The sequence below is a fragment of the Mauremys reevesii genome, linkage group 18, assembly GCF_016161935.1.
Source record: "Mauremys reevesii isolate NIE-2019 linkage group 18, ASM1616193v1, whole genome shotgun sequence".
In the NCBI taxonomy this organism is placed as follows: Eukaryota; Metazoa; Chordata; order Testudines; family Geoemydidae; genus Mauremys; species Mauremys reevesii.
In genome coordinates, this window is record NC_052640.1 from 13027246 (window position 1) to 13052608 (window position 25363).

Below are 25363 nucleotides of genomic sequence, written 5' to 3' on the forward strand. Positions count from 1 at the left end.
AGTTGGGAAAAGTTGGTTCGGACCAAACATTTGAAACATTTTGTTCTGAAAATGTCAAAATGAAATGTTTTTTGATTTTTTTTAGAATTTTTTGATTTGTTGGTTGGGGTTTTTTTGGATGAAACTGATACAAATTTGCAAAATGTTTCATTGTTGCCAAATCTGCATTTTTGGCGCAAAAAAAAAAGAAAAGAAAAAAAGTTTCATCTGAAAACTTTCGCCCAGCTCTAATTACGAGTCTCGGATCAGGAGTTCCTGGCTCCCACTGATCTGTTCCCCCATTTCTCTAAGAACTTGCTTCTCTCACAGGTATTTCTCTATTGACCTTCCAAACAGGCTCCGTTAGTCCTTCCCAGTAACAATCTCAGTTATTATCTCACCTAATAAAACTGCCCATTCATGTTCCTGGAGTATCAGGGGTTTTCTGAGCCAGCAGGAAGTATCCTGAAGTGAGACACTCCAGTTTCTAGATCATTGGAAGTAGATTTGATGGCAAATATTAGGTTATTCCAGTCCAGTGCCTTTAGTTGTCATTTTAGAGTAAGTCTGAATCCAATTCTCCAAATGATTCTCTTGGTATTCAGGGCAAGAGACAGCAGGACTGGACAGTTGGCTTCTGGATAGTTAACAAATGGAACATGATTTAGAGAGCCGAAGAGGATAGCAACCCATTCAGGTTGTTGTGGTGCACGTCTGAACCTGATAGTTACTTTGACATTTGCAGTCAAGGGCTTGGCTACACTGGAGAGTTGCAGCGCTGGTGGAGGCTTTACAGCGCTGCAACTTAGTAACTGTCCACACCTGCAAGGCACATCCAGCGCTGCAACTCCCTGGCTGCAGCGCTGGCTGTACACCTGGTCTGCTTGGGGTGTAACGAGTGCAGCGCTGGTGATGCAGCGCTGCTCGTTAAGTGTGGCCACACACCAGCGCTGTTATTGGCCTCCAGGGTATTAGGAGATGTCCCAGAATGCTTTTAACTAAATTACTCTTTGTTTTGTTATGATGCCTCTCTTTGTTTTGTTGTGAACTCGGGGCTCCGGGAGCTGCTTATCTAAAAAACAAACACAGCTCTTGTTTGCTGTGATCAATCTGTAACTGACTGTGAATAATCAATTGAGATAACCCACTACCTTACTGTGAATGAGGCAGGCAGGGGGATGAATGTCTACAACTTAGTGTTTGCTTGAGGAGAGAAACAGCGGGGGGAGGGGGAGAAAGGGAGTCCATTGGAGCAGCTGCTTATCTGGTGTGCAGGCTATTTGCAGTTAAGAGTGAATGAGGGGTCGAGGAAATTTTCAGATTTTGCAAGGCAGGGAGCTGACACACAGTGTAGGCTCCAAAAATCCACTCTCTCTCTCTCCCCCGCTCCCTGTAACACTCCACCCCACCCCCCTCTTTTGAAAAGCACCTTGCTGCCACTTGAATGCTGGGATAGCTGCCCATAATGCACCACTCCCAACAGCGCTGCAAATGCTGCAAATGTGGCCACACTGCAGCGCTGGTAGCTGTGAGTGTGGCCACACACCAGCGCTTTCCCTACACAGCTGTACGAACACAGCTGTAACTCCCAGCGCTGCACATCTGCAAGTGTAGCCAAGCCCTAGACTGTTGACTAGAGCCGATGTCATGAAGCTGGAGGAGTAAAAATACATGGACATTTCTTTCAAAAACCAAACAAACATGATCTGAATTAAATGTATCCAATTTACCAGCTGGATTTGCTGCTCCTCAGTGCTTTTCCATGCATCCTTCTGCATTTCAAATTCTGTTTAGGTAGGAATGCAAAGTACTTCTCTGTTTACTGAGTTCGATTTGTATCATCTGATCAAAAGTTCGCCTGCGGCTTTGCTGAGCAGAATAAACAGCCGGCAAGGGACTGCAGGGTAAATTCCTGGATACACCTGAAACAGCACAACAGCCTTCTTCAGTGGGCACACAGCACCAGCTATCAGGAATGGGAGTCATTGCCCTTATTCTCCCACTACCACTAAAAAACTGAATTCTGGTGGCAAGGAAGGATATGGTTTTAGCAGACCACCAGCCCAAATAAAGATGTGCTTAGCTTTTGTGCTTTCACTGTAAGGGTTGCAGATATAAAAAAACAGTGTGAAAGGAATTGAGGCTGAGGATTAAAGGAATGTTTGCTAGCTTGAAAGTGTAGATTAGTTCTTTTGCAGTACACTGTACTTGTCTGGGAAACTTAATCCCGATATCTGCCAGTCTCTAGATATATATTTACATGTAATACGTATAATAAAGTCTGGCTGTTTGTGTGGAAAGGTGAGGGATGTCCCTAGCTGTCTGACTGCGTCAGCACCAGGGAGGATTCAGTGTTCTTTTCTTCAGCAGAGCTTTCCAAATGTACAGGTTTCATAATCTCTTTATGTCATCATTTGGTACCTGCTTGAGGGAATGGTGATCATTTTGCATGGCTGCTCCTCTTCTCAGCCATACATGTATGGAAACAGGAGGTGGATCGGGGGTGGAGGAATGTGCTCATTTCCTCACCAGTATCAGCTGGAGTTTCCTTCGCTATGTAAAATCACACTCAAAGGACCTAATTCCGAGGGCATTTAACATCAATGATGATAATAGGGTTCAAAAAAGAACTAGATAAATTCATGGAGGATGGGTCCATCAATGGCTGTTAGCCAGGATGGGCAGGGATGGTGTCCCTAGCCTCTGTTTGCCAGAAGCTGGGAATGGGCGACAGGGGATGGATCACTTGATGATTATCTGTTCTGTTCATTCCCCCGGGGCACCTGGCACTGGCCACTGTCAGACGACAGGATACTGGGCTAGAATGACCTTTGGTCTTACCCAGTAGGGCCATTCTTATGTAATTACCTTCTGTAAAAATCTGGATTGCAGTCAGCGGAGCTGCCTGGTGTAAGGAAGATCAGAATTGGGTCCATGAGCTCCTGTGTACCCTGCGACTATATGGATTACAGGCCTGTTGGGACAGAGCCTTCCTTTCTCTTATAAATGTGTGCTGTGCCTAGCGCAATAGGAGCCTGATTTCTGATTGGGGCATCCAGGTGCTACAGGAATACACATAACAATGAAGACTTAGGTGTCTTCTAAGCATGAGGATTCCTATAGATGTGGAATTTGATGCCTGTTTCTAGACGGGCACAGTGGAGAGAGGAGGCCGTTTAAAGGACGCTTCACCCAAGATTTGACCCAGGCTGTTCCTGGCTTGTGAAAAAGGGCCATGGACAGCTGATGTCGCTTCTGACCAAAAAAGCCAACACTTTGTTCAGAGACGGAATCTTCCATTCCTCCTTCAAACACGCAGTCGTCCAACCAACACTGAAGAAACGGATGCTTCAGTACTAGCCAATTGTTGCCAAGTGTCAAACCTCCTATTCCTGAACAAGCTCATAGAGAAGTAGCAAAAGGCCATGCAAGCTCATGTAACGCAAACTAACATTCTTGACCAATCTGGATTTAGGTCAGGGCACTGAAGCCGCGTTAGTGGCACTGATGGATGATCTGCTCCCGTCAATGGATAGAGGACAGACATTCATACTCATCCTGCTGGACTCTTCACAGCATTTGACGCTGTTGACCATGAGATACTGCTGTCTCACCTGAGAGAGGCGGCAGGAGTCCAGGGTAATGGGCTAAAATGGGTTGAGTCCTTTCTGGAAAGATGGTCATAATGAGTGATGATGGGAAACTGCAACTCCACTACTAGACCCCTTACTTCTACTCCTTTTTAACATCTACTAGATGAACTGGTCAACATGGACTCAGGTGCCATCAATATACAAATGACACACAGCTCTACCTATCCTTCACCGCATGCGACCATGCCATTACCACCCAGATGGGCAGTACTTGGATGAGAGCAGCTCATGGATAAAGAACAGCTGGCTGAAGCTGAAGTCAAGCAAAACAGAGGATGCTGATGGGCAGAGGGAAGTATTTTGAGATGTTTGCAGACAAGGTGCAGCCTCCTTTAACTGTGAATTAACACATTCACAGTTAATCAGTTCAGTCTGTAGTCGAGGACTACTTTTGGATTCTTTGCTGATGTTGAGCTCTCACAAAGCAACAGCCGCAAATCATGTTTTTTCTCATTTAGGAGACTCCATCCCATCCCAGCAGATGAAGACCTGGCCTCAGTTATTCATGGCTTCATCACCTCTCTGCTGGATTTGTTTACTAATTGCAGAAGGTTTCATGTCCAGATGTATCACATGGCTCTACAGCCATGAAACCTGCAATTAGTAAACTCCAGCTAGTACAAAACACTGCAGCACATCTCATCAGCAACACAGGCTACTGCGAGCACATCACACCTGGTCTCTACACTGTCTTCCCAAACAATTTTGAAGCAAGTTCAAGGTCTCGGTCCGTATCTTCAAAGCACTCCATGGCTTGGGCACAAGATACCTAAAAGATCATCTAAAGCTCTGGGACAAAGACCATGGTGACTACTTCCCTCCTCTGGTACAGTGGAACTCTCAACAATAAGAGTAAATCTTGTCTGTGCAGGAGACAAAACTTTCTCCAGAGGTTGTCTGAGACTGGAATTAACTCCCCTATGAACTAAGGACCATCACAAACCTCACCACTTTCTGCTCCAAGTGCAAGGAACATTTCTTTGACCTCGCCTCTTCTAATATAAACATATAACAACAAAACCCTACCAAAAGGAGACACTCCGACTGCACACTTATCTCCCTCTGGAGAGAGGACGAGAGAACAAACAATGTGTGATAGATGTGTAGTCACAGAGCTTAATGCACCACAAGAAAGTGCTCAGATACTACAAGATGAGTGACGCATAAAAACCGACATAGGAATAGAATAGAGGCTTAGCAGGTTTGACACCACTATTTGCAGATGTACATGACGCTGGATGATAGGCTACCTGGAAAGTATGTTATGGCACTGCTAACAATAACCAGTAATGGATTTTGAGTCATGAGCATGTGGATCAGCTAATCCAAACCCCACGTGCCTTCCCTTTCCTTTGAAGGGTGAGGCAATATAGAAGGGAAAGGGAATCCCCCCCGGAAATAGACATACTACCTCAGCTATGGGAGTTCTGAACCAAATCCCACTCACCCCCCACCAGACTCCCTGGAAAACCATGACTGAACTCACGGCTTTACTTTTACAGTCCAATCCAGCCCTATTTAGCCTGATCCTGGCCTTAACTGTAACTTCCTTGGTGCTCTAAAATCCACCACCTTCTGAGACAAAAGAAGCCCAGAGGTGCCTGGCAATACTGTCTGTGAGTACGTATGGCCGGCTAGCACTTCAGCTGGAGACTGACTTTGTTTTTGACAATGAAAGTTTAGCTTCTGGAGAATAAGATGGCACCACGAGAGAGGTGCTGGCATGTCGTACTGGTGCATACCAGCTGAATCTAATCCCTGAATGTGGGTAGCTTTAGTACTGAAATGGGAAAAGGCCCTTGAAATGAGGGTCAGTTGAGAAGTGTTGTGGTATTGAGGACTGGGCCTTTAAGGGCTGAGCTTCGCAGACAGAGAGTTTGGGCAGGGTGCTGTGAAGCAGCATCTTAAGCACTGAGTGATCACTCACCTCCACAGGTAGGGTTGTTGTTTTTTTAAACTGTCTTCAGGCAGTCCATGGGATTTGGGAACTGATTTTCCTCTTGCTTACCTGGTGTAAATCAGGAGTAACTCCTCTGAAGTCAATGGGATCACATTAGTGCAAGTCTGGGGTAAGGTGTGGAGGAGGGAGGAGAATGGGGAGGGAGGAGTAAAATGAGAAGGGGCTATAGGCTCTTTGGGACGGGACCATCTTTTTGTTGTGTGTTTGTACAGCACCTAGCACTACGGGGCTCTGGACCCATGACTGCGGCTGCTAGCCACTACCACAGTACAAATCATAATAACGGATAACAAATGGTGGGGGGAGTGGGAAATCTAGGACAACGGAGGAGTTGAAAGTATTAAAAGAAACCCAATTTTCCTTCCACCCGTTTCTCAGCCAGTCTTGTGTCTCTCTCTCCCCACCTGCATTTTAAATGTGAATATTTAATTTAGAACGTCCGTGTAACAGCACTACTGCATTGAGAGTGCGCTTTGTTAACCGGCTAAGGAACACGTCCTGGGCTGAATAAACTGAGGTCAACGGTGGCGGTGGCTACAGGAAATGAAGGCTTCAGTGACTGGTGTTTTGCTTCCATAAAGGAAACCAAGGCGAATCTCTTTAAAACAGGAGTTATTCCTCTGCTGCTTCCCGCTCACTGCAGCTGTCTGTGGCTAGAGCGCGAGGGGCAGGTCAGCCTCTGGCAGCTGACTGGCAGCTTATTAAATTGATACTGAGTATTTCCCTGTTGGAGATGCACTCTTAGCAAAGAGGAGAATAAAGATTCTTCTCAGAAGAAAGGGCTGAGTTACATGCAGCAGCCTGTCTCCCACCGACAGCAGGGAAAAAACAGTCCTTCCAATATCCTTTCAGCTGCTTGGTGGCAGGCAAGGAACATGTTAATTGAGCTTAGAGTGCCCAGATGTCCCGGTTTTATAGAGACAGTCCCGATTTTTGGGTCTTTTTCTTATATAGGCTCCTTTTACCCCCACCCCCGTCCCGATTTTTCACTCTTGCTGTCTGGCCACCCTAATTGAGCTGTACTGGGGCTAATAAATAATGGAATGACTGAAAGAGGGAGGCATCCCTTTGATCAGCAATGCAATAAGGTCAGACCTGCCTCCACTAGCACTTGGAATCATAGACTATCGGGGTTGGAAGGGACCTCAGGAGGTCATCTAGTCCAACCCCTTGCTCAATGCAGGACCAACCCCCAGACTGCACTTGGGATTCCTGGGACGCTTTCTGCTAATAACACAAATAGAGCTGACTGGTCAGGTGTGAAATACCCACAAGCCTTGTCTGCAGTTGGGTTGGAGGTGACACCCACTGGTGCCCAGCCCAGCACCATTACCAACCCCTAGTGTAGACAGACAAAGCCGCTAGAAGCCAGGGTTTGCACGGCAGCAGCTTACCCCTACTTGAAACCAAGTAAGTTGTACCGGTGCAAATCATAGCTTATAGACGATGCTTGCGCTGGCAGTACTGGTGGCTGAAATTGTGACAATTCCCCATAGCAGACAAAGCCCTATGCATTCCAAATCCACAACTTTGAATCCTAATTCCAGGACCTTTCATTCTTCTGGGTTGTTTCAATGAGACATTAAAAGAGTGTGCTCCTGGCTCTGTGTGGCCAGTAAAGTTTCATGGACAGTTCTGATAAAAGGAAAGGGTTTGTCCCAGTGTCCTTGGCTAACACACATACACTCACTCTCTCTCCGCTCTGCCTCCTTTCCCCCTGCTCTGTTGCTTTGTGCCGGCTGGTTGCTGCTCTGCGCCGTACCGCAGTGAACTTATACATATTTCAGTGATGTTGTGTAACTTTATCTTGTTTGTAAAGCCCTCAGGGGTGACAGTGTCTATAAAAAAGTACATTTATTATTATTTAAATTTGCAATTGGGGAAAAAACAAATGAAGTGCTGGTAAAAGCAAATTTTGCATTGTACTGTTCTGATGGTTTGCAGAAATCAGGTACTGTGCATTTTCCCCATGAGTGATTAACATTACAGTCTAGATTTTTTTTTTTCTGTGTTCTGGCTACTTTCTAAAACATTGTTTCAGGCCACAGTTAGGTCACTCCCAGTACGTGATCTCATCAAATAGTGGAGTCTTCCTTAAAACATCAGAGAGATGTCACAGTACCAGGTGCTGATTAGTCATTGCAAATCATTTATTTGACTCATATCTCCTCCCTTTCCCCCTCTGTTGGCAAATTATCCACCAACAGGTCATGATTCAAATGAATGTATTTGCAGTTGTTCTGTGGATCGTTTGTGTGAACTAACATTAACCTATGGATTGTTCACAAAGTGGTTTCCAAAGGTGCTTGTTGCTCATTACTTGCATTGTCTGATCGCTCAGCTGAGTCATATGGTGGTGGTGTTTTCCCTTCACCAGTTACCCACAACATCAATAATCATTCCAAACTCCTATGCCAAATATAGACAGAGCTTTTCCGAAGCACCACGCGAGTCCCATGTCCAGGGTGGCTATTTCGTAGCCCTAACCATTGTGACGCTGTGGCTTTCAGCACATGGTCTTGTGAACAAAAACTCACTCGTTGGGATGTTTGCTGTTAAGAGGTTGTGAATGCCAGTGAGGCCAGTTAGCGGGGTTTTATTCACAGGAGGGCTTGCGAATGTTTTTGCGAAAGTCATGTAGGTCTGGGGCCAACAAACTGGGCCTGATCCTTCACCTAAGGGCCTGATCCTTCATTTCATGCCCAGGAAAACTTCTGGTTCATTTGCTTGTGTTTTGGATCCTCAGTGTTACCACGTCAGTACTTAAAACTAAATGGGATGGTGCAGCTCAGAAGCACTAAGGCCTGATCCAAAAGCTGTTGAAGTCAATGGAAAGACTCCCATTGCCCTTGATGGGCTTTGGATCCGGTCCTAGTAGAGAACACAGTACTAAGAGCTTTGAATTCATGGGTTGTATAGGATTGCCGAGTTCCCAGACACTGGTTCTGTTGTAGGCATGAAGGGGCTCCTGAAAGAGAAACTCTGAGCCATCAGTGCCATCTCATGCATCTGCTTAAATAGCTAGGCCACATATGGGATCGTCATAAAGACTCTTCTGCTTAGCTAGAATGCTACTGAGTGGGGAGGCTGCTGGCATGAGGAGAAGGAAAGAACCCTGGGTTAGTTGCTGAATAGGGTAGGAGAGTGGTCCCCAGCCTCGCTGAGCAATTGTACTAGCCTACCACAGTGGCGCTGTGAGTGGGAGGACAGTGACCTCAGTGCCAGAGGTAAAAACCTCAGCCGCATAGACCAGTGGTTGAGAACCACTGACAGGATGCTGAAGGGCCAGAGAAAGCTTTGCCAGCCCAGATTCTGCTGCAAAGAGGCACCTGATATAAAAGCCTGACTCCCTCCTGGAGGAGGAGACGTCAACTCAATAAATGTTCAAGTAAATAAGGTTAGTGAGTGATTTGCTGTGATACATCGTAGACAGTTCAGCTAATTCCTAAAGCTGGTTTAGTAACCAGAGCTGATGGACCTGGAACTCGTCTCAGCGAGGGTGGGACGGAATAAAGATCAATATGATTGTTCACCATTTGCATTTCCTTCCTTCCCCATTTATTGCAGACAAATCAGCTTTTCAGGTCCAAATTACAGATGGGCAAACTTGTTCAGAGAAAACAAAACCCCCAAACCTCACCCAAATGGTGAACTGTGTTGTTTATTCCCATCGGCAAGGGCTAATTAGCATTTATTTAGTTTAAGATACTGATATTTGCATGCACTGGAACTGGAAGGTAGAAAGTGTTTGGAAGTTCACTGACGAGCCTGTTCTTGTTCTCCAGCCCAATTCTGAATACTTCAGTTAGGTTTGTATATTTCAGTTCGGCATCTAAACCTGTGCTTACCTAGACGAACCAGGCCTTGAGAGAGTCACTCCTGTTGGGCATTGCTGGATAGTTCAGTACTTGAATTCTTGAACTCTCCACATCTGGGGTCACGAGCTCTGCCTTGCTGGGCTTCTGGCTGCAATAAGGGCTTGGAAAGCACCTGTAACTCCCCAGCCAGAGATTTTCCTGATGGGGGTGGGGAATCCCCTGTGGGGGTAGAGTTAACATAACTGTCTTCTCTCTCTCTCAAAGACACACCCCAACATCCATCCGTAGTGGAGATGAGCAGGCAAGGGGCATGGCTGGAGTATGCTGTGCTCCCGCTATGCTTATCTAGGAAGTGTTTCCTGGAGAGCTGTTTCTTTCTGGCACAGTTTACAGCAGCCCCTGGGCTGCTTTAAACTACCCCAGGGCTGGTGCCAAATTGGCCAGAGGATCAGGAAGCCACAACCAGTCCCTCCCCCACCCCTCCGGGCTGTGCCCAGCAGAACTTGGGCAGAGCAGTGACCCGTGGCCTTGGTTTCCAATGAGGCCAATGGAATGTGGTGTTAGGTTTTCAATGTGGGTTCAGTGGGCAATGCTCTGCCCTCGCTTACAGGCCCCCAGATCTGGTTGGCAACGCTGAATTCAGTGGGTACATGGTTCCCCTTCTCAAGCATCTAGTTCTGGCTGCTGTCAGCAACAGCATAGTGGCTTAGATGGACCGTGGGTCTGATTCTGTATTCTTACATGGAGCTGTTACAGGACGCGGAGCTCTTGGTGCAGGGGACAAGTCCTCTCCTTTTCCAGAGGCTCTTTCTCCACTCTCCTTGAATGTAACCCTGGCGCCCACAGATCTAGAATTTGATCCGATGTCCTTTACTGGTGAGTTCAGGGCCTGGCTCAATAAATCTGACATTGTGCTCGAGGGAGTGTGTGGGGAGGAGGGTTAAACTACGAGGTAAGTATGAACCCGTTTGACTGACTTTCAAAATGGTAGTTGGGATGTGGGCCAGCCCTGGACTCCCTGCTCTCAAGAAAGGAGCCCAGGCAGCAGAGAGAGGACGAGGGAGAAGGTCTGCGAGCTAGGGCCACGTCCGCAGTTCTGAGATCACCTGGAAAAGAGACCAGTGTTGATGATGTCTCGTCATTTTCAGTCTTTTTATGGTTGGGAGAGGAGTCACTCTCTCCCCTTCTTTCGTTGCTGCTGCTGGAGCACCCTCTTGTCCCTGGCTGCCCTTGGCGTCCCCTCCCACACGGAGTACATGCAAGGAGATTGCACACTGGCTTGTTGATATAAATGAGGTTTGAATGAGCCTGTCAATTAACCTGAAAATTACAATGATCAGTTACACCAGGCTCAGCCCTGGTGCCAGGAGGTACAGGTGCTGAGAGGTATTCCTGAGACGGGATCCAAACTCTTCTGCCAGCAGTTCCGTACCATATGTTGCTATAGTAATTGCTTATTTTTTTTATTGAATGGAACAATAAAGTGTTGTCTAAATCCCAGCCAATGGCATGAGTGCAAGCTGGGCTGCCAGAAGGCTACACTGATGTATGTGCAGCTTCATTCTTGATGAGAGCATTAAACCCCCTATTTCCTAACAAACAGCTGCCTTTGCAGGCATGAACAGGGAAAGACAAAACTCACTCCGTGTTTGTCATAGCGATGGCTTCCAGAATATACACGGTGACCGTTTAAAGCAGGGGTGGGCAAACTTTTTGGCCCGAGGGCCACATCGGGGTTGCGAAATGGTATGGAGAGCCAGGTAGGGAAGGCTGTGGCCCCCAAACAGCCTGGCCCCTGGCCCCTATCCACCCCCTTCCACTTCCTACCCCCTGACTGCCCCCCTTCAGAACCTCCGACCCAGCCAACCCCCCCTTCCCCTTGTCCCCTAACCGCCCCCTCCTGGGACCCCCCGCCCCTAATTGCCCCCCTGGGACCCTACCCCCTATCCAACCCCCCTGCTCCCAGTTCCCTGACTGCCCCCCTGACCCCTATCCACATCCCCACCCCTGACAGGCCCCCTGGGACTCCCACCCCCCATCGAACCACCCCCTTCCCTGTCCCCTGACCACCCCATCCCGGGACCCCCTGTCCCCCAGCCCCTTTCAGAATGTGGCCTGCGAACATGGGTGGAGGACTCAGGAAGAGCAGGGGCAGCCGTGCAGCCGGAGAGAAGCGGTGGTTTCCCCTTCAAAGTGCTGCTTCTCTCAGGCCGGCCACGCGGCCACCCGGTGCTCCTCCTGAGTCCTCCGGCCTGTGCTCGCGGTTCTCCTGCTGCCCGCACCTCCCACCTGCTCCCCTGAGGCTGTGGGTGAGCCTCCCTCCCTGCCCTACCCCCACCCTCACGGGAGGTGCGCTGGTGCTGATCTGCCCAGCAGCGCAGTGAACTGAGGCTGCAGGGGAGGGGCCAGGGGCAAGCCTCCCAGCCGGGAGCTTGGAGGCCGGGCAGAGTGGTCCCGTGGGCTGGATGTGTCCCACAGGCCGTACTTTGCCCACCTCTGTTTTAAAGTCATGAGCCCAGATTCTCTGTAGCATCCAGGGCAACTGTCAGGGAGCAGATTGCAACTCCCAAATTCCACCTTGGTATAAGCTAGAGCAGCCCCAAGGCTGCTGTAACTTACAACAGCTGTCAGTGGTCCCCAAGAAACTGTCCACCAGCCTGGGGACAGCCAGAGCACAGATTGCCGTGGCCACTTCTCCTTCCCATCCCTGACATTGCCCCTTCCCTGAAGGCTGCAGGAAAGGTGGTATAGGAGCTGGCTCTATGAGTGCTAGGGGCTCTCCCACACGGGGGGGAGGGTTATCTCCAACTGGAGAATTATGAGCAAGGTCTACTCCCTTTCCACAGACAAGGCTAGAGAAGCTGGCCCATACAGCCTGTCACCCAAACAAGCCTGCTAGTGAATTGTTGCAAACACGGCTTCAGGTGAGCGCAGTGCAGTGGGAGCAATTGCCTGGTTTTATACACTTGTGATGCAAGATCAAGCATGTTTATCTGACTGTTTACATAACATCCCATGACTATTTCAGCAGAATGTGCGCTAGGACTTCCCTTTTTAAAAAGCTAAAATGCTGGCCTAAGAAATTACCACTATGACAGCCAGCATTAGGCGTACCGAGGGCTGAGCAGACATTATCCACGGAAACTGCTTTTTGATGGGAAACTGGGGTTTTTGACTAAGAGGACTCTTTCATCGAAAGTCTCTGCTTTCTGTGGGAAATTTACTTTTTGGAGGGGAGGGGGTCAAAATACCCAGTGGCCTGAAAATCAAAATACTTAGGTTTTGGGCTGAAATTTTTCAGTATTTTGAATTTCTGCCAAAATGTAGACGTTTTCTGGCTTTTGCCAAAACTTTCCTCAGGGAGGAAAGAAACATTCAATCCGTTCTAGGTAATCCCCTTCCCCCCACTAAATAGTCTCCCCTCCCTGCCCCCGTAATAATAATACCACCACCCTGAGCTAGCACTTCTTCTCAGTAGATCTCAAAGTGCCTTACAGAGAAGGTCAGCACCATTATCCCCACTTTACAGATGGGGAAAATAACGCTCAGAGAAGCCCAGGGTCAGTAACTCAGTAGCAGAGCCAGGAATGGAAGCCAGGTCTTCCCAGTCTAGTGCACTGCCCACTAGGCTACACTGTCTGCCTTTTTGGGGTGGACATTGTCTATAATTTCTAGTTCAAAGGCATTAAATCCCTTCCTTTCTTTGACTCATTGAGAGAGAAAACTTCCTTCCCCCTTGGAGACCAATTCTCAGCTGACTGTGTGTGTGATGCAGGGTTTTCACCATCTGCCTAAGCATCAGGGACCAATTCTCTGTTGCCTTGCCCCATGTGTAATCATTGACTGCAGTGAAAAGTGGATGTAGAATGTTCCTAATTCGCAACAGTCCTGCTTTATGCCCATTTTGCACTGCTGTAAATCCCTCTTCTAGGTGCAGGGCAACGTAGAATCAGGCCGCAGGTATTGGTCCTGCCCTCAGCAGGATGCAAGAGCTGATGGATGCAGCCCAATCCGATCATGTATGGCAAACCTTGCGTTCCAGTCCCGGCTGCCCACAGCTGCCAGCTAACAAATGAGCAATGCTTCAGTCGCTGTGTTCTCCTTGCCAGTTCTTCACTGATGGGGATGTACCATGTGCAACGGCATCAAAGGATGCTATGTTATACTACGAATGCTGGCACGGGAGCTGCTGTCTTTCAGAATTGTAGGCTATGCCCTTCTGCATCACCACTGTTGTTAACCTAATTGAATGTTTAAAAGGGAAAAAAGAAATCATTAGCAGTTGCATTAATGGCTACACAGAATTCTGTGTGCTGTATTAGCTTGGATTAAACGGCTGTTTGGATTCAAGTGAACTCCTCCAGCATGAGCTAATGGAATTGCTCCTTCAGTTCAGCAGCAGATGCAGCCAAATTCCTGGTCCTAATTCAAGCTGCAGTGTCTCCTCCTAATGAATTAATCAACTGATTATGTGCATATTATATCATATTAGAGAGGTGTGTCAATCTTTGGATGAAAATTATTGGTGCTTGTGTGGCTTGAAAAAACATTACCTCGGGAGAACATGTCCCTTGGGAGAAACACAGCATCATACCCTTTGCTATAATTAATGGGCATTGTTCGTAGGGTCATTTGGTCTCACAAAACTCATTTGAAAAAATTGTTAAGAAAAATCCAAATAACTGAAAGCAATTTCCCTATAATTAAGGGTTTGGGGTTTGTTTGTTTTTTAGCTTCCACTCTTTAACTGTAGCATTGGAGATAAAGTAAATCCTGAATCGGGCATTTGTACTGGACATTTAGGTTGTTGTAGGGTTTGTTTGTTTTTTTTTACTCTTGTTGGCCATTAATCTTTTGAAAGCAAGTATCTGCATTTTCTTCTTCTGTGTTTGAAAAGATAAGGCACTGGTAGCTTTCAGTGCCTTTTAAGGCATTTGTTTTTCATTGTCTTGTTTGCAAGCAGTTTCTTACTGAAATTTTGCTTGGGGAGAGAGAGAGAGCTGTATGAATAAATGATTTTTTAGTTCTCTGGCTGTTTTGAAAAGTAAAAAAATTATATATATTCATTTCAGGTCAACCCGAAACAATTTTTTTTTTCAAAATTTTCAATGAACCAAAAAGTGAAAATAAAATTAATTTAGACTTGTTTCTTATCAAACTGTTGATTTTTTTTAAAATAAAATTGAAGTAAAATTTGAAACAAAATGTCTTTTGGGATCAATAAATCTAAGCATTTGGTTTTGGAAATGTTGAAATGAAACTTCCATTTTTTCAGATTTTTTTTCTAAGTTTTTTCCAACTGGAACAATTTGATGAATTTGACACAAATCAGTGTTTTGGCTGACTTGAATCTGCATTTTTGTCTGAAAAATTTCATCCAGCTCTAGAAAGAGGGGGCAGAGTTAAGGAGATTGGAGAGTCCTAAAGTGCTACTTGTTGTTTGTTTCTTTTCCTATTGCCCTTCTCACCTGGAATCATTTGGAGGAAGGCAGAGGGGGAAGATTATGTTTCAGAGCTTTATTGACTGACATATATATTATATACACATAGAAATAGCACCATAACTGCAATGCATCAAAGGAGAGTTTTATTAACTGCTTAACTGTTGCAGAGAAGAGCAAATACATCAAGCAGACACAAACTGCTGTGCTGCCAGATGTTCTTCACATCCTGATGTTCTTTTGATTTTAATAGCATCCATTTAATGCTTTGGTGTTTGCAGATGCTAGAATAAGCTACCTGTTCAAGGTATCAGCACTGGCAGGTTTTAAGAAGCTTTGGATATCTGGCTTTCAGGAGCATTGTCAAAGCAAATAAATAAATAATTCTGGGAATGAGCATCCTAGGAATGCTATTAAACAGTGGGACTGAGATTGGGATTGGTCATAGATATCTGCTAGTCGAGACGGAGTCTTGTTTGTGTAGCACTGGGGCAGGCTGCTGGATTGTACTTTAAGGATGCTGGTGTGGATTGCATGATTGTTTCTCGTCTTGAAAGTGAGTTCTGTTTCTCATTCTATCCCAGCAAGCAAAATTGTCTTATAAATACGATGGAGGTATGGGAGTACCTGGGTGTTCCAGTCACAAAGGTATTTTTAAAAAGTCCTGAACTCTTTGGTACTCCTTACAAAAGCAAAGCTTCGGTGCTCACGTGCATGTGAGACGAGTGAAAGGCAGCCTTCTCCAGGGAGTGGAATACTTATATATATGTCGTGTTGCTTCCTACATATGCAAACAAGGAACTGAGTCAGCACGCACAGCCTTGATGGTATCCCCTTTAAATGAATCAAAACAACAGGTAGCTTGGTTAATGTTTCAGGGATTCATGCAATAATGTATTAGAGGTGCTGTTTGGTAGAGCTTTTCATAAAATATTAACAAAATGAAGCGTTGAGCCGTAAAACATGTCTCGTCTCAAAGCAGGATGAGTGAAAATATCCATATGATCCCCCAAAGAGTAATTTATCATGCGAGATTGGTAAAGGTAAGTATAAGTACCCAGGCATATTATCTATGGGTACCTCTGCACGTATGGCAGCATGCAGAGTACAGACACTGCATGCCCAGCTAGCATGGGTATAAATAGCAGTGTAGGCATGGCTTAGGTGAATAGTGTCTGACAGGCCTGAAATCCCTACACAGCTTTCTACATGCCCAAGAAAGGGCCTGCAAGGCTAGAACCTGGGACCGTGGGCTGCTGGTGCTTCCACATCACCTCTGGAAGACTCCTTTAAAGCTAGGTTCGGCAGGAAGTACCGCCCGCCAGGGCCTGAGTGGCGGCTCTCACAGCCCACTGATTGGCTGATACTAGTATTTATACTGGGAGCCAGCATGGGGTGGTGTCTGAGCAGCAGCATGGACTGCCTGCCCACTTCTGCTCCAGACCCTGCTTGCTGTAGACCTTAGTCACTGGCTTCTGCCCCTGGTTTGTCTTTGACTTTGCTGTTCAATTGCTGTCTATCACCTGGTGCCCATTTCTGGTGTCCTGACCTGGCTCCACTCTGATCCTGTTATTTGTCTGCCACCTGCAACTTGGTGCCTGACCCTGACTTCCTGGCATTCTGACCCTTGACACCCTCACCTCTACATGGCTATTCTGGCAGGGCAGAGTCCTGCTGCTTCCCCGCTGCAGTGAAAGACTGGCTGTTCCAGAGCCTTTCTCCACTGCCTCCCCACCTGCCAGAGCTTTTCCCTGCAGCGTGTAGCTACTGGGGTAGTGCCTTTACTCTATGCTGATGTAAGTGCAGACACAGCTGATTGTAGGATTGTTCAGAGGGTTTCCCCAAGTGCTTTGCAGGCAGCATATGTACAAGCATCATTTCACACACCTTCATCTTGAAAAGAACCCACTTCTGCAGTGGAAGTTGGCAACTGTTTAACAACTGCACTGTAGTCACATGTAAAAGTTTAGGACAGGAAGTGAAAAAACAATCCCATGTCCAACTCAAACTGCAGATAATCTGTTCCGAGAGCTTTTAAACACAATGTGACAAAGGGTAGGAGCATTACTTGGTCCTTAATGTGCAAGGGCTTAAATTCAAGGGAGTGTCCTCTTCTTCCCTTCCCATCCCCTAGCTGTGCTCAGGGGAAGAACTATACACGGTAGAGGGCAAGGGTCTTGTGCTTCAGACACTGGAGTAGTACTCAGGCAATCTAGGTTCAGTCCTTTGTTCTGTTGCAAATGTCCTGTCTGATATTGGCTAATGTCCTTCTCCCTGAATTAAGTCCCTACCTATGCAATGAGGATAATAATACTTCTCTTGTCAGGTTACATGGACTGTAAGCTCCTCAGGTCAGAGGTTGGCTTTTACCGTGTGTTTCTAGAGCACCAAGCACAATGGGACCCTGACTTTGGTCAAGTCCTCTTGGCATTATTGTAATCATAATCCTACAAGAGGCTGCTTAGGAGACAGAACGGAGAGAAGGTCAGATTCATGATGCAGATGAACATTTGGGTCAGGGAAGAAGATTTTTCTGTTTACTTTTCTGGTTACGCTGGATTGTAATGGCCACCCTCTGACCCTCAAGGATCAATCACAAAACCAAGCAAAACCTTTTTTGGGGCTGTCGGGTGATCCCACCAGGAAAACCACAGCGTTGAGAAATCATCCATAAAACAATAATAATCTTTACATCTGTTTCAAAATGAAGCATCTAATTGTGCTGCAGAGCAAAAGGTAAAAATAAAACTAAAGTATACAAGAAATGGAAGTGCCGTTCTAAACTGAACATTGACTCTACCAAGGGCATTGTGAAGTTTCATGTTTACTGGGATCATCTTTTTGTTCTCTGGTTGCACGTGCCCTAGCACAATGGGGTCCTGCTCCATGACTGGGGCTCCTATGCTAAATGTAATAATATTGTCTGCCCTTATCTTTCAGGTCAAATCAGTTTACAAGTAAAAGGATCTGAGAGTCAAGCAGGGTCTTCCCCTGCCTTGTACATTGAAAAAAAAAATCCTGCAATTGGAGCTTAAACCAGGCTTTGCCCCATCTGACTCTCCCATGTCTGTGCTGATTCTGCAGAACCAACAGAAATAAAAAGTAATGAAAACTTATTTTTAGTTAATAAAATGAGTGGTTCAGACCCTGGCAGCATCCTGGATGCACCCAGGAATCTGTGGAATAACCATAGTCACATTATTAATATAGTCAGTCACCTTTCCAAAAAACCCTGCATTTTAAACTGCGGTTGCTTTAAAACATCTTTCAGTAATGTATTGGTCACCAACCACGGCAGGATATGTAGGGGAAGAATACATTAAATCAAGCCAGTTAAAAATTATAGCATTTTCCTCCACCCTCAAAAAACATACTGAACCTATTGCCACAGAAGTGCTTTATTAAACTGTATCCCAGCAGGAACTGGTATAAAAGACGACACTTCTAAACCAAAACCTGAATCCTGATTCTAATGAAGTACTGTGCTCTGCGGAGGATGGGAAAACAGTCACCTATAAATAAGTAAAGGCTGAAAAACACGGAGGAGGAATTAAAATAAGGGTCCTGCCTTAATTCCATCTTCATTAAAGGTCTGCTGTCAAATACATTTTTAAATATAATGTAGCCTCTCCCACCCCTGCTCCTCATTGTTGATAATGTACCCTTTCAGCTCTTTCCCAATTAATTCCATATTTCCCAATTTGAGGGAAGCATATTTTGTCCTTGCTCCCAGAGCAGAGCGAGGGTGATCGCATTGTGGCAGTGACAGCTGGCTGGGTAGCTGGGATCAATCAGAAAACAGATTGGGATTGTTTAGATAGTTGCCGCTTCCCCAATCAGCCCAGCTTTTAGATCTGCAGCTTTTAAGCCCTTCTTGCCCCTGCCACAGCCCTCTCCTGGGCTGTTTTAAGCCCCAAAGGGCAGGAGTGGGTAACCACCCCGCTACACACCCACAGCCACAAAGTTGTGTGCCCTTTTCTTTGCCTTTCATCTTCCAGTGCATTCTCCAGGAGGGCTACAGGGAAGCTGATTTAGTTAGGTCTGCAGTGTACAAAAGGTTCTGCTACAACTAGAGGATAAATGACACTGTCTCCATGGCTGTGGAGGGAACCAAATTAAACCCCACGGTCCCTGGCAGTCAATGGGCTGACATAGGGCTCCATGTCACAGGCGATTTCTCAGGAGCAATTTGTGTAGCTAATTGCTGTCACCAATGTTTTTCCTATGCAAAGGGACAAATAAAGCAGCAGGAGCAAACACTGATGACAGCATCCAGCCCGGCTTTCAGACCACACTTACCAGCAGATGGGATAAGCGTTAAGTCTGTGGTCTTTGGTAGCTAATACGTTCCTAGCGGTTGAGTTACTTGAATCTGGGAGCTACATTTAAACAATGTGAAAAAAGCAGCATAAGCTATTTTCCCTATTCTAATACTGTGCAATGGCGTTAAAATGAGCCAACTGAAGGCAAGGAAATAACTGACTAGCCAGAGAGAGACCAGGAACCAGAGGCCTGGCTCTTGGAAAGAAATAGCTGCTTTTGCTCTCATAGCAAGCACATGAAAATCTACAAGGGAGTTGTGTAAGTTTGAGCCCACTTAACCCAGTGCATTAATAGGGGCTTGAGAACTCTCTGTCCTTGAAGGGTGTTGGGAAACTGGGTAGCCAAGCATCAGTGGTAAGCAGATATTGACTCACAGCATTAATCTTACCAAAATAAGTTAATGGCATATTGACCAAGGTAAACGCCTAAATCAATGTCAGGCCTTAGTGGCTTGGTAGATCAATATGTCTTTTGATACTGATAAAAAACACACAGGAGTCATGTATTCACAGTAATATAAAGTTCTTCTCTGCAGCTCCTTCTGCATTGACCGGAGACAAGAATGGGAGTAAATGGAAGGCCTCCTTGGAGATGATCAGGCACTGGGCAGAGAGGTGGCGGTTAGGTTTCTTATGGGCCATACTACTCTAGATTATAAAAAATATATGGGCTTGACTCTAAATACATACACTGAGGTCACTGGCAGAGAGATGGCTAAACATAGAGGGAGGGAGATGGGCGTAAACCCATCCACCCTTCCTCTTAAATAAATAAAAATCAGGACTGTCCTCTGAAAATCATGGGCAACTCTGAATGGTTTCGTTCTCCTCCACTGAACAAAGATTGACTTTTTCTTGTGCAGCAAGAGCCGGCGTAGCTGCCACTCATTTATACAATGTTCAGTCTGTGCCCCATTATTACCAACCATTTTCATAGCAAGAACACGGCACAGCTTTGAGAATCGAGTTTTTACATGTAAGCTTGCGGTAGAGGGCTCGTTCATTGCTTCTTGGCATGTGGGCACTAAACTGGTGGCTCTTGGTTTGGTTTTAGTTATTTCTTGGCAATGAGATGGAAGATATGGGGCGGGGGGGGGTTAAGAGCATTTAGTGTTCCTGCAAGATGCCAGAATGGCAGCTCTGAAGTATTCTTTTTGTCCTCCCAATAGGAACAGTACACACAGCCGCCCTGCCAATGGGCTTTAACTCTGTGCTAAAGGTAGCGGCTGAGAGGGGAAAGTCAATTTTCATGGACCATTCAGTTCTTGGTCTTTCTGCTGATCTTGCCAATAATGGGAATTATAGCTGTAATGGAAAGTTCTTCATTAAGAGCCGGACGCAAAGCCCATTGGAGTCAATGGGGGACTTTCCATTGACTTTGGCTCAGGCCCTCGGGAATGTACGAAGACTCCCAAATTCATTTTGCATAGGTGACCAAAGAACCAACCACTTCTGGTCAGGGGAAGGGTTGAACAAGTAGCCTAGACTTGAAAGGCTCCCTGTGCCATTATCAATGGGATATTATATTTTTATAATACACACACAAAGGCCATTGGTCTCCTGGAAATGGCCATTTTAGTGTGGCTCAAATTATTTTTGGCCTAAATCTGTTGAACAGTTTCCCATTCTGTGGCTCTTGATGCCTCAGAAGAAATCTAAACCCCTCTTTCTGTTTATAAACCATGCTGCTCATTTCTCACTTTGGTGACATTCTTGTTCATGTGTCCCTGTAAACTGATTAGGAGAGTTGAGGAGACGCTCTTTCAGTGTGTGTGACAGGATGGTTTCCCCGGAAGCTCATTATAATTTTGTGTCTTCCAGCGTTTCCTCTGTTTAAGCTTTGGGCTCATCGGCTGGGGGTCTTGAGTGATTGCGGCTACTCTGAGAGCTGCCTGGAAATTTAGCTAATTGGTAATCATTTCATAAATTGCCACCTGGTTCCTATTAAGGAGCCTGATCCAACTCCTACTGAAGCCCCCATTGACTCCATTGACTTTAACGAGAGTTGGGTTGGGCCCTAAATCAGATGATGGTGAAGATGAGATATAAAACCGCGTGAGCCTCTAATCTCTCTTCAGTGGAACCCACCAGCTTTGGTTTGCTTGAGTCTCAGTGAACCTCAGTGGCTGGTTTGCTTCTCATGGTTTTAATGATTTGAGGTTCCAAAACTCATCACGAAACTCGGAACAAAACAATTCAAATCCAAGTGAAGTGCATCGAATCCGAAAACACTGGGCTGGCTCCACCCCACCCATGGCTCCCTAGCACCTCCCCACCTGCAGACATTTTCAGGGAGCAGATGAAGGCCCTTGTGCCCATCTTCAATCACTGGAGCCATGCCTTCTCCACATCTGCACTGTTTGGGGCACTAGCCTGCCACTCCCCAAAACCCCAAGATATCTTCCTTGGATGAACTGTCCGTTCCAGGTCCCACGGCTGCCTCTCCACTTTCAATCTACCCTCTTTCCTAGGCTTGAGATGTTCCCTGAGTGCCCTCCTGGTAAGAAAGCCCCAGTTTCCTGGTTATCAGGCAGTGTTTTCTGGGATGTCTCAGGCCCAAGAATAGAATAAGTCAGTAACAAGAAGGCAGTAGCAAGTCCCAGTGGAGTAACTGAGGCCCTGTTGCTAAAGGAAGGGTGAATAGGCAGGCAGGCAGAAGTTTTATCCTGAGGATGTGGAGAGGAATGGGTCTACCTTGCCAATTCTAGCACCATCCAAACACTGTAGAGGAGAGGGTGGGACCCCAGGGAGCCTAACTCCTGCCCCAAAGTCAGTACTATGTAGAGATGAAAAGCGGGTGAGTTCTATTTCGCTCTTTGTTATTCAGCTCCATTAATCCTCAGCAAGTCTCCCCAAACAGGTCTCTGATAACAACCAACAGGTCCAAAGGGAGACTAAAAGATAGCTGCATAGGCTCATTTTTTTATCTGCTGTTGCCATGATCAAAGATAGCTTGCAGCCGGATGGGAAAATTAAATGTCAGCATTGGAATGCATGAAGGTCACTGGATTCCATTACTTAAGTAATGTATACACATCCATTCTGACACATTCATTTGTTAACACGGACCACAAAGTTCAATGAGGAACTCAGGTGTAGACATGTAAATGGGAAAGACATCTCCATGCGGAACCGATGGGACCTTCAGACCCTGTCATTCTATCTTCTCTTATTTCCCCCTTCTCCTTGCTTTACAGGACTGGCTGACTAAATTTGGCTACCTGCCTCCTCCAGGCCCTGTCACAGGACAACTGCAGACCCAGGAAGAGCTTGCAAAAGCCATCACAGCCATGCAGCAGTTTGGAGGCCTAGAAGCAACAGGGATACTAGGTCAGTCGGAAACAAGCACTTTCTTCTTCTGTTTCATTTTGATGATCAGCTGCAGAGATGTCTCTTAATAAGATTGGGGAGGGGGGTGCGTTCTCCTATACCACTGAGTCTGCAGAAGGATAACTGTGCCGGTCCCAGGAAGATCTAATGTGTGTGCAACAACGTACGGCCCAGTTTGCAGTTATAAGGCGTAATTACATGGCTCAGGTGCTTTGTTGCCTTGCGTTTTCAACAACCTGAGGCGGGCAATTATTTCACTAGGCCCACGTGCCCAGGGGGGGTCGTATTGTGCTCAGAATAGCTCTCGGTGTGTTTTAAAAAAAGGAGAGAAACCATCAGAACTGCTGGGTTTTTTGAATCATTGATTACATCATCCAATTGAGGAAAAAATAGCTAATTAATCGCCCAGCTCCGTATGTTGAACTATTCTATTGTTATCCTTCTTTTTGACACAGGGGTGGGGGTGGAAAGATTGTTTCTAAAAGACCGACTCACGGCTGTTCTTTTTGTCTTTTTCTCCTGCTCATTATCCTTGTTTGCATTGAATTATTTTTGAAGACAGCTAGGTTTTTTGGCTTTTCTCTTTGCTAAGAAAGCCAGAGCTATTGTCAGGCTCTCAGCCTCAGCAATTTGCAGCTGCAGAAGGATGGGCTCATGGCTAAACCACGGGGTTTAGGGGTTTGGGATTCTATTCCTGGCGACTCTCTGCATGACTGGAGGCAAGTCCTTAACCTCTTTGCGCCTCGGTTTCCCTTTCTGTGACATTGGATTCGTTAATGCTTGTGAAGCGAGAGCCTCAGAAGGAAGGAATTATAGAATTATGAAAGATTAGTACTGTTGTTGTTTAGATACTGTGACACTGAGCACTCCTGTGTATCCTAGTGTTCTTCCACCAAAGTAGTTGCTCTAGTTAAAAACATAACAAGTCAATTATTTTCTTGCCTTATTTATTCCCACCCAAAGCAGTTCAGAGTCTTACCATAAGGTTCACCACACCTGAGCCCTCCGACAGACTTCTCCCTGAGCTCCAGAGATGAGATCTAGGAAACTGATCCAGCTCCTGTTGAAGTCAATAAAACGACTTCTTTGGAGTTCTGTGGGAGTTGGATCAGACCCCCGAAGTGCAAGTTGGAGTTGTCCAACCCTTTGCAAGTCCAGGTTGGCTGAACCCTACTCTTGCAATGTTGGGACTGGGTCAAGTGCATTCCCATCCAGACAGTTCAATCAGCCCCACGAAGAATTAGCAGTAGGTGAGCATCAAATAATTCCATGGTGAAGTTTGGTCGACATAAGCACACACAAGACCGGGGCTGGGATTTTCAAAGTCGGTTCTGCTTTTCTCTGAATTAATTTGCTTGGCCCTAATAAATCTTCTCAGTGGTTTTCATTTTAAAAAAGAGGGGGTGGGGGGAGTATCATTGTAACCCTCCTCAAGTCTCTTTGTCTCTCCCTGCCTGCCCACAGTTCTTATGCATAGAAGCAACCTGCTGTGGTGAGGTCAGTTTGCTTTCACTGCTTTTATTTAGGAGAGAGTTAGCGAGAACCTGCTAATTAGCAGGCTCTCCTCCTTTGCCAAGTCCAGGCTGTGTCTTGGCAGCTCTCGGCAAGTCCTGCTCTGTGCAGCTGCTTCCCATGTCATTTAAACAGCTCTCTGTCCACGTTTCTTATCTCATCACTGAGATGCTTGCTTTCCATTTTTAATTAAATACATGTAATTATCTTTCTTTCACATCTTATCAGAAACACTGAGAGGCCCGGGAGCAAGGTGGGTTTCTTGGTTTGGGGTTTCTTTGTGTGTGAAATTATGAGCATAGTTTAAAATGGACTTCACAGTCTTTTCCTTGTGAATTGGGGGTTTGTGTTTTGGGATTTTTGTTTTAAATAAAAATATTTAATTTCCCTTTTTTTAAGAATAAAATTGTAAGGCCAGATCTGTAAATTGGTGCGTCCACAGAGTCCTGCTGGTTGAGGAGCCAGCCCTTGACAATTTTATTCCATTCCTAATAAAGAAACTTACTAATGAAGAAAAGAACATTAGTATCTTGCAAATCAATTTCCAGTCCAACACGACTATGGTGTATTTGTATGCAAATACTATCCTGCTTTGCCAGGGGAATGCTGGGAATCCAGATTAAAGAAGAGACTAAGGGCCTGTCTACACAAAGCAGCAATGTGCTCTACGGCGGTGTGATTTCTAAAATGCTGTGAAGTGTTGCGCACTAACTGGTCCACGTAGACCGTGCAGGTGTGAACCAAAAGTTCCCTGGTGCACTTTAACGTAGAATACCGGGAAGAAATGTGCTGTCATCATTCTACCCTGGTGCCGTTTGCCAAAGGGCGTGCATTATGAACAGGGCACCAGGGGCGACAAGGCTCTTGGTTTCCTATTTCCCAGTTTTGAAAATAGTACATAGCCAGTGTTAAGGCCAGGCCTAACCCATGCATTCAAAGAGGCCTCCCATTCCCGATACTTTTTTGTACCTTGCTTGCTAACTGCCTTGCTAACAGCTTGGCTCCCCCCACAACCACCCCCGTAGGTGATTCTTGGGAAAGATAAACCGGTCCTGCAACAGCATTTTTGCTCCAGTTGTGTCATTTTGGAAAATGAGACTTTGTCCTCATTTTGGGACTTGTTAATGATTACTGCTATCCTGTTTAAGGTGGGGTTTTGGGGGGCGGGGTTTAATATCCATAGCATTATAGCAATGCAATCCGCTCTATGATTGGGAACATTCAGTGTCAGCACACACAACTATTCCAGCGTGTGTGTGCGTGTGTGGAGGTGGGACATGGCCTCAGCTGCACATCTGTTCCTAATCAACTACACCTCTACCCCTATATAACGCGGTAAAGCAGTGCT

General features: G+C 46.1%; 1 protein-coding gene across 2 annotated transcripts in view; it reads left to right on the forward strand.

Annotated features, from left to right (window-relative positions):
* MMP17 (matrix metallopeptidase 17) overlaps positions 1-25363 on the forward strand; it is a 110815-nt gene that overhangs the window by 55975 nt on the left and 29477 nt on the right. Inside the window, exons 1-2 of one of the 2 annotated variants that reach the window (XM_039504440.1) lie at positions 17833-17953; positions 22371-22503. In XM_039504440.1, coding sequence (XP_039360374.1) covers positions 22464-22503 — 40 coding nt within the window. In that variant the 5' untranslated portion in view covers positions 17833-17953; positions 22371-22463. Of the gene's footprint in view, positions 1-17832; positions 17954-22370; positions 22504-25363 lie in introns of those variants that run through there. The other variant, XM_039504439.1, reaches the window with a different exon arrangement.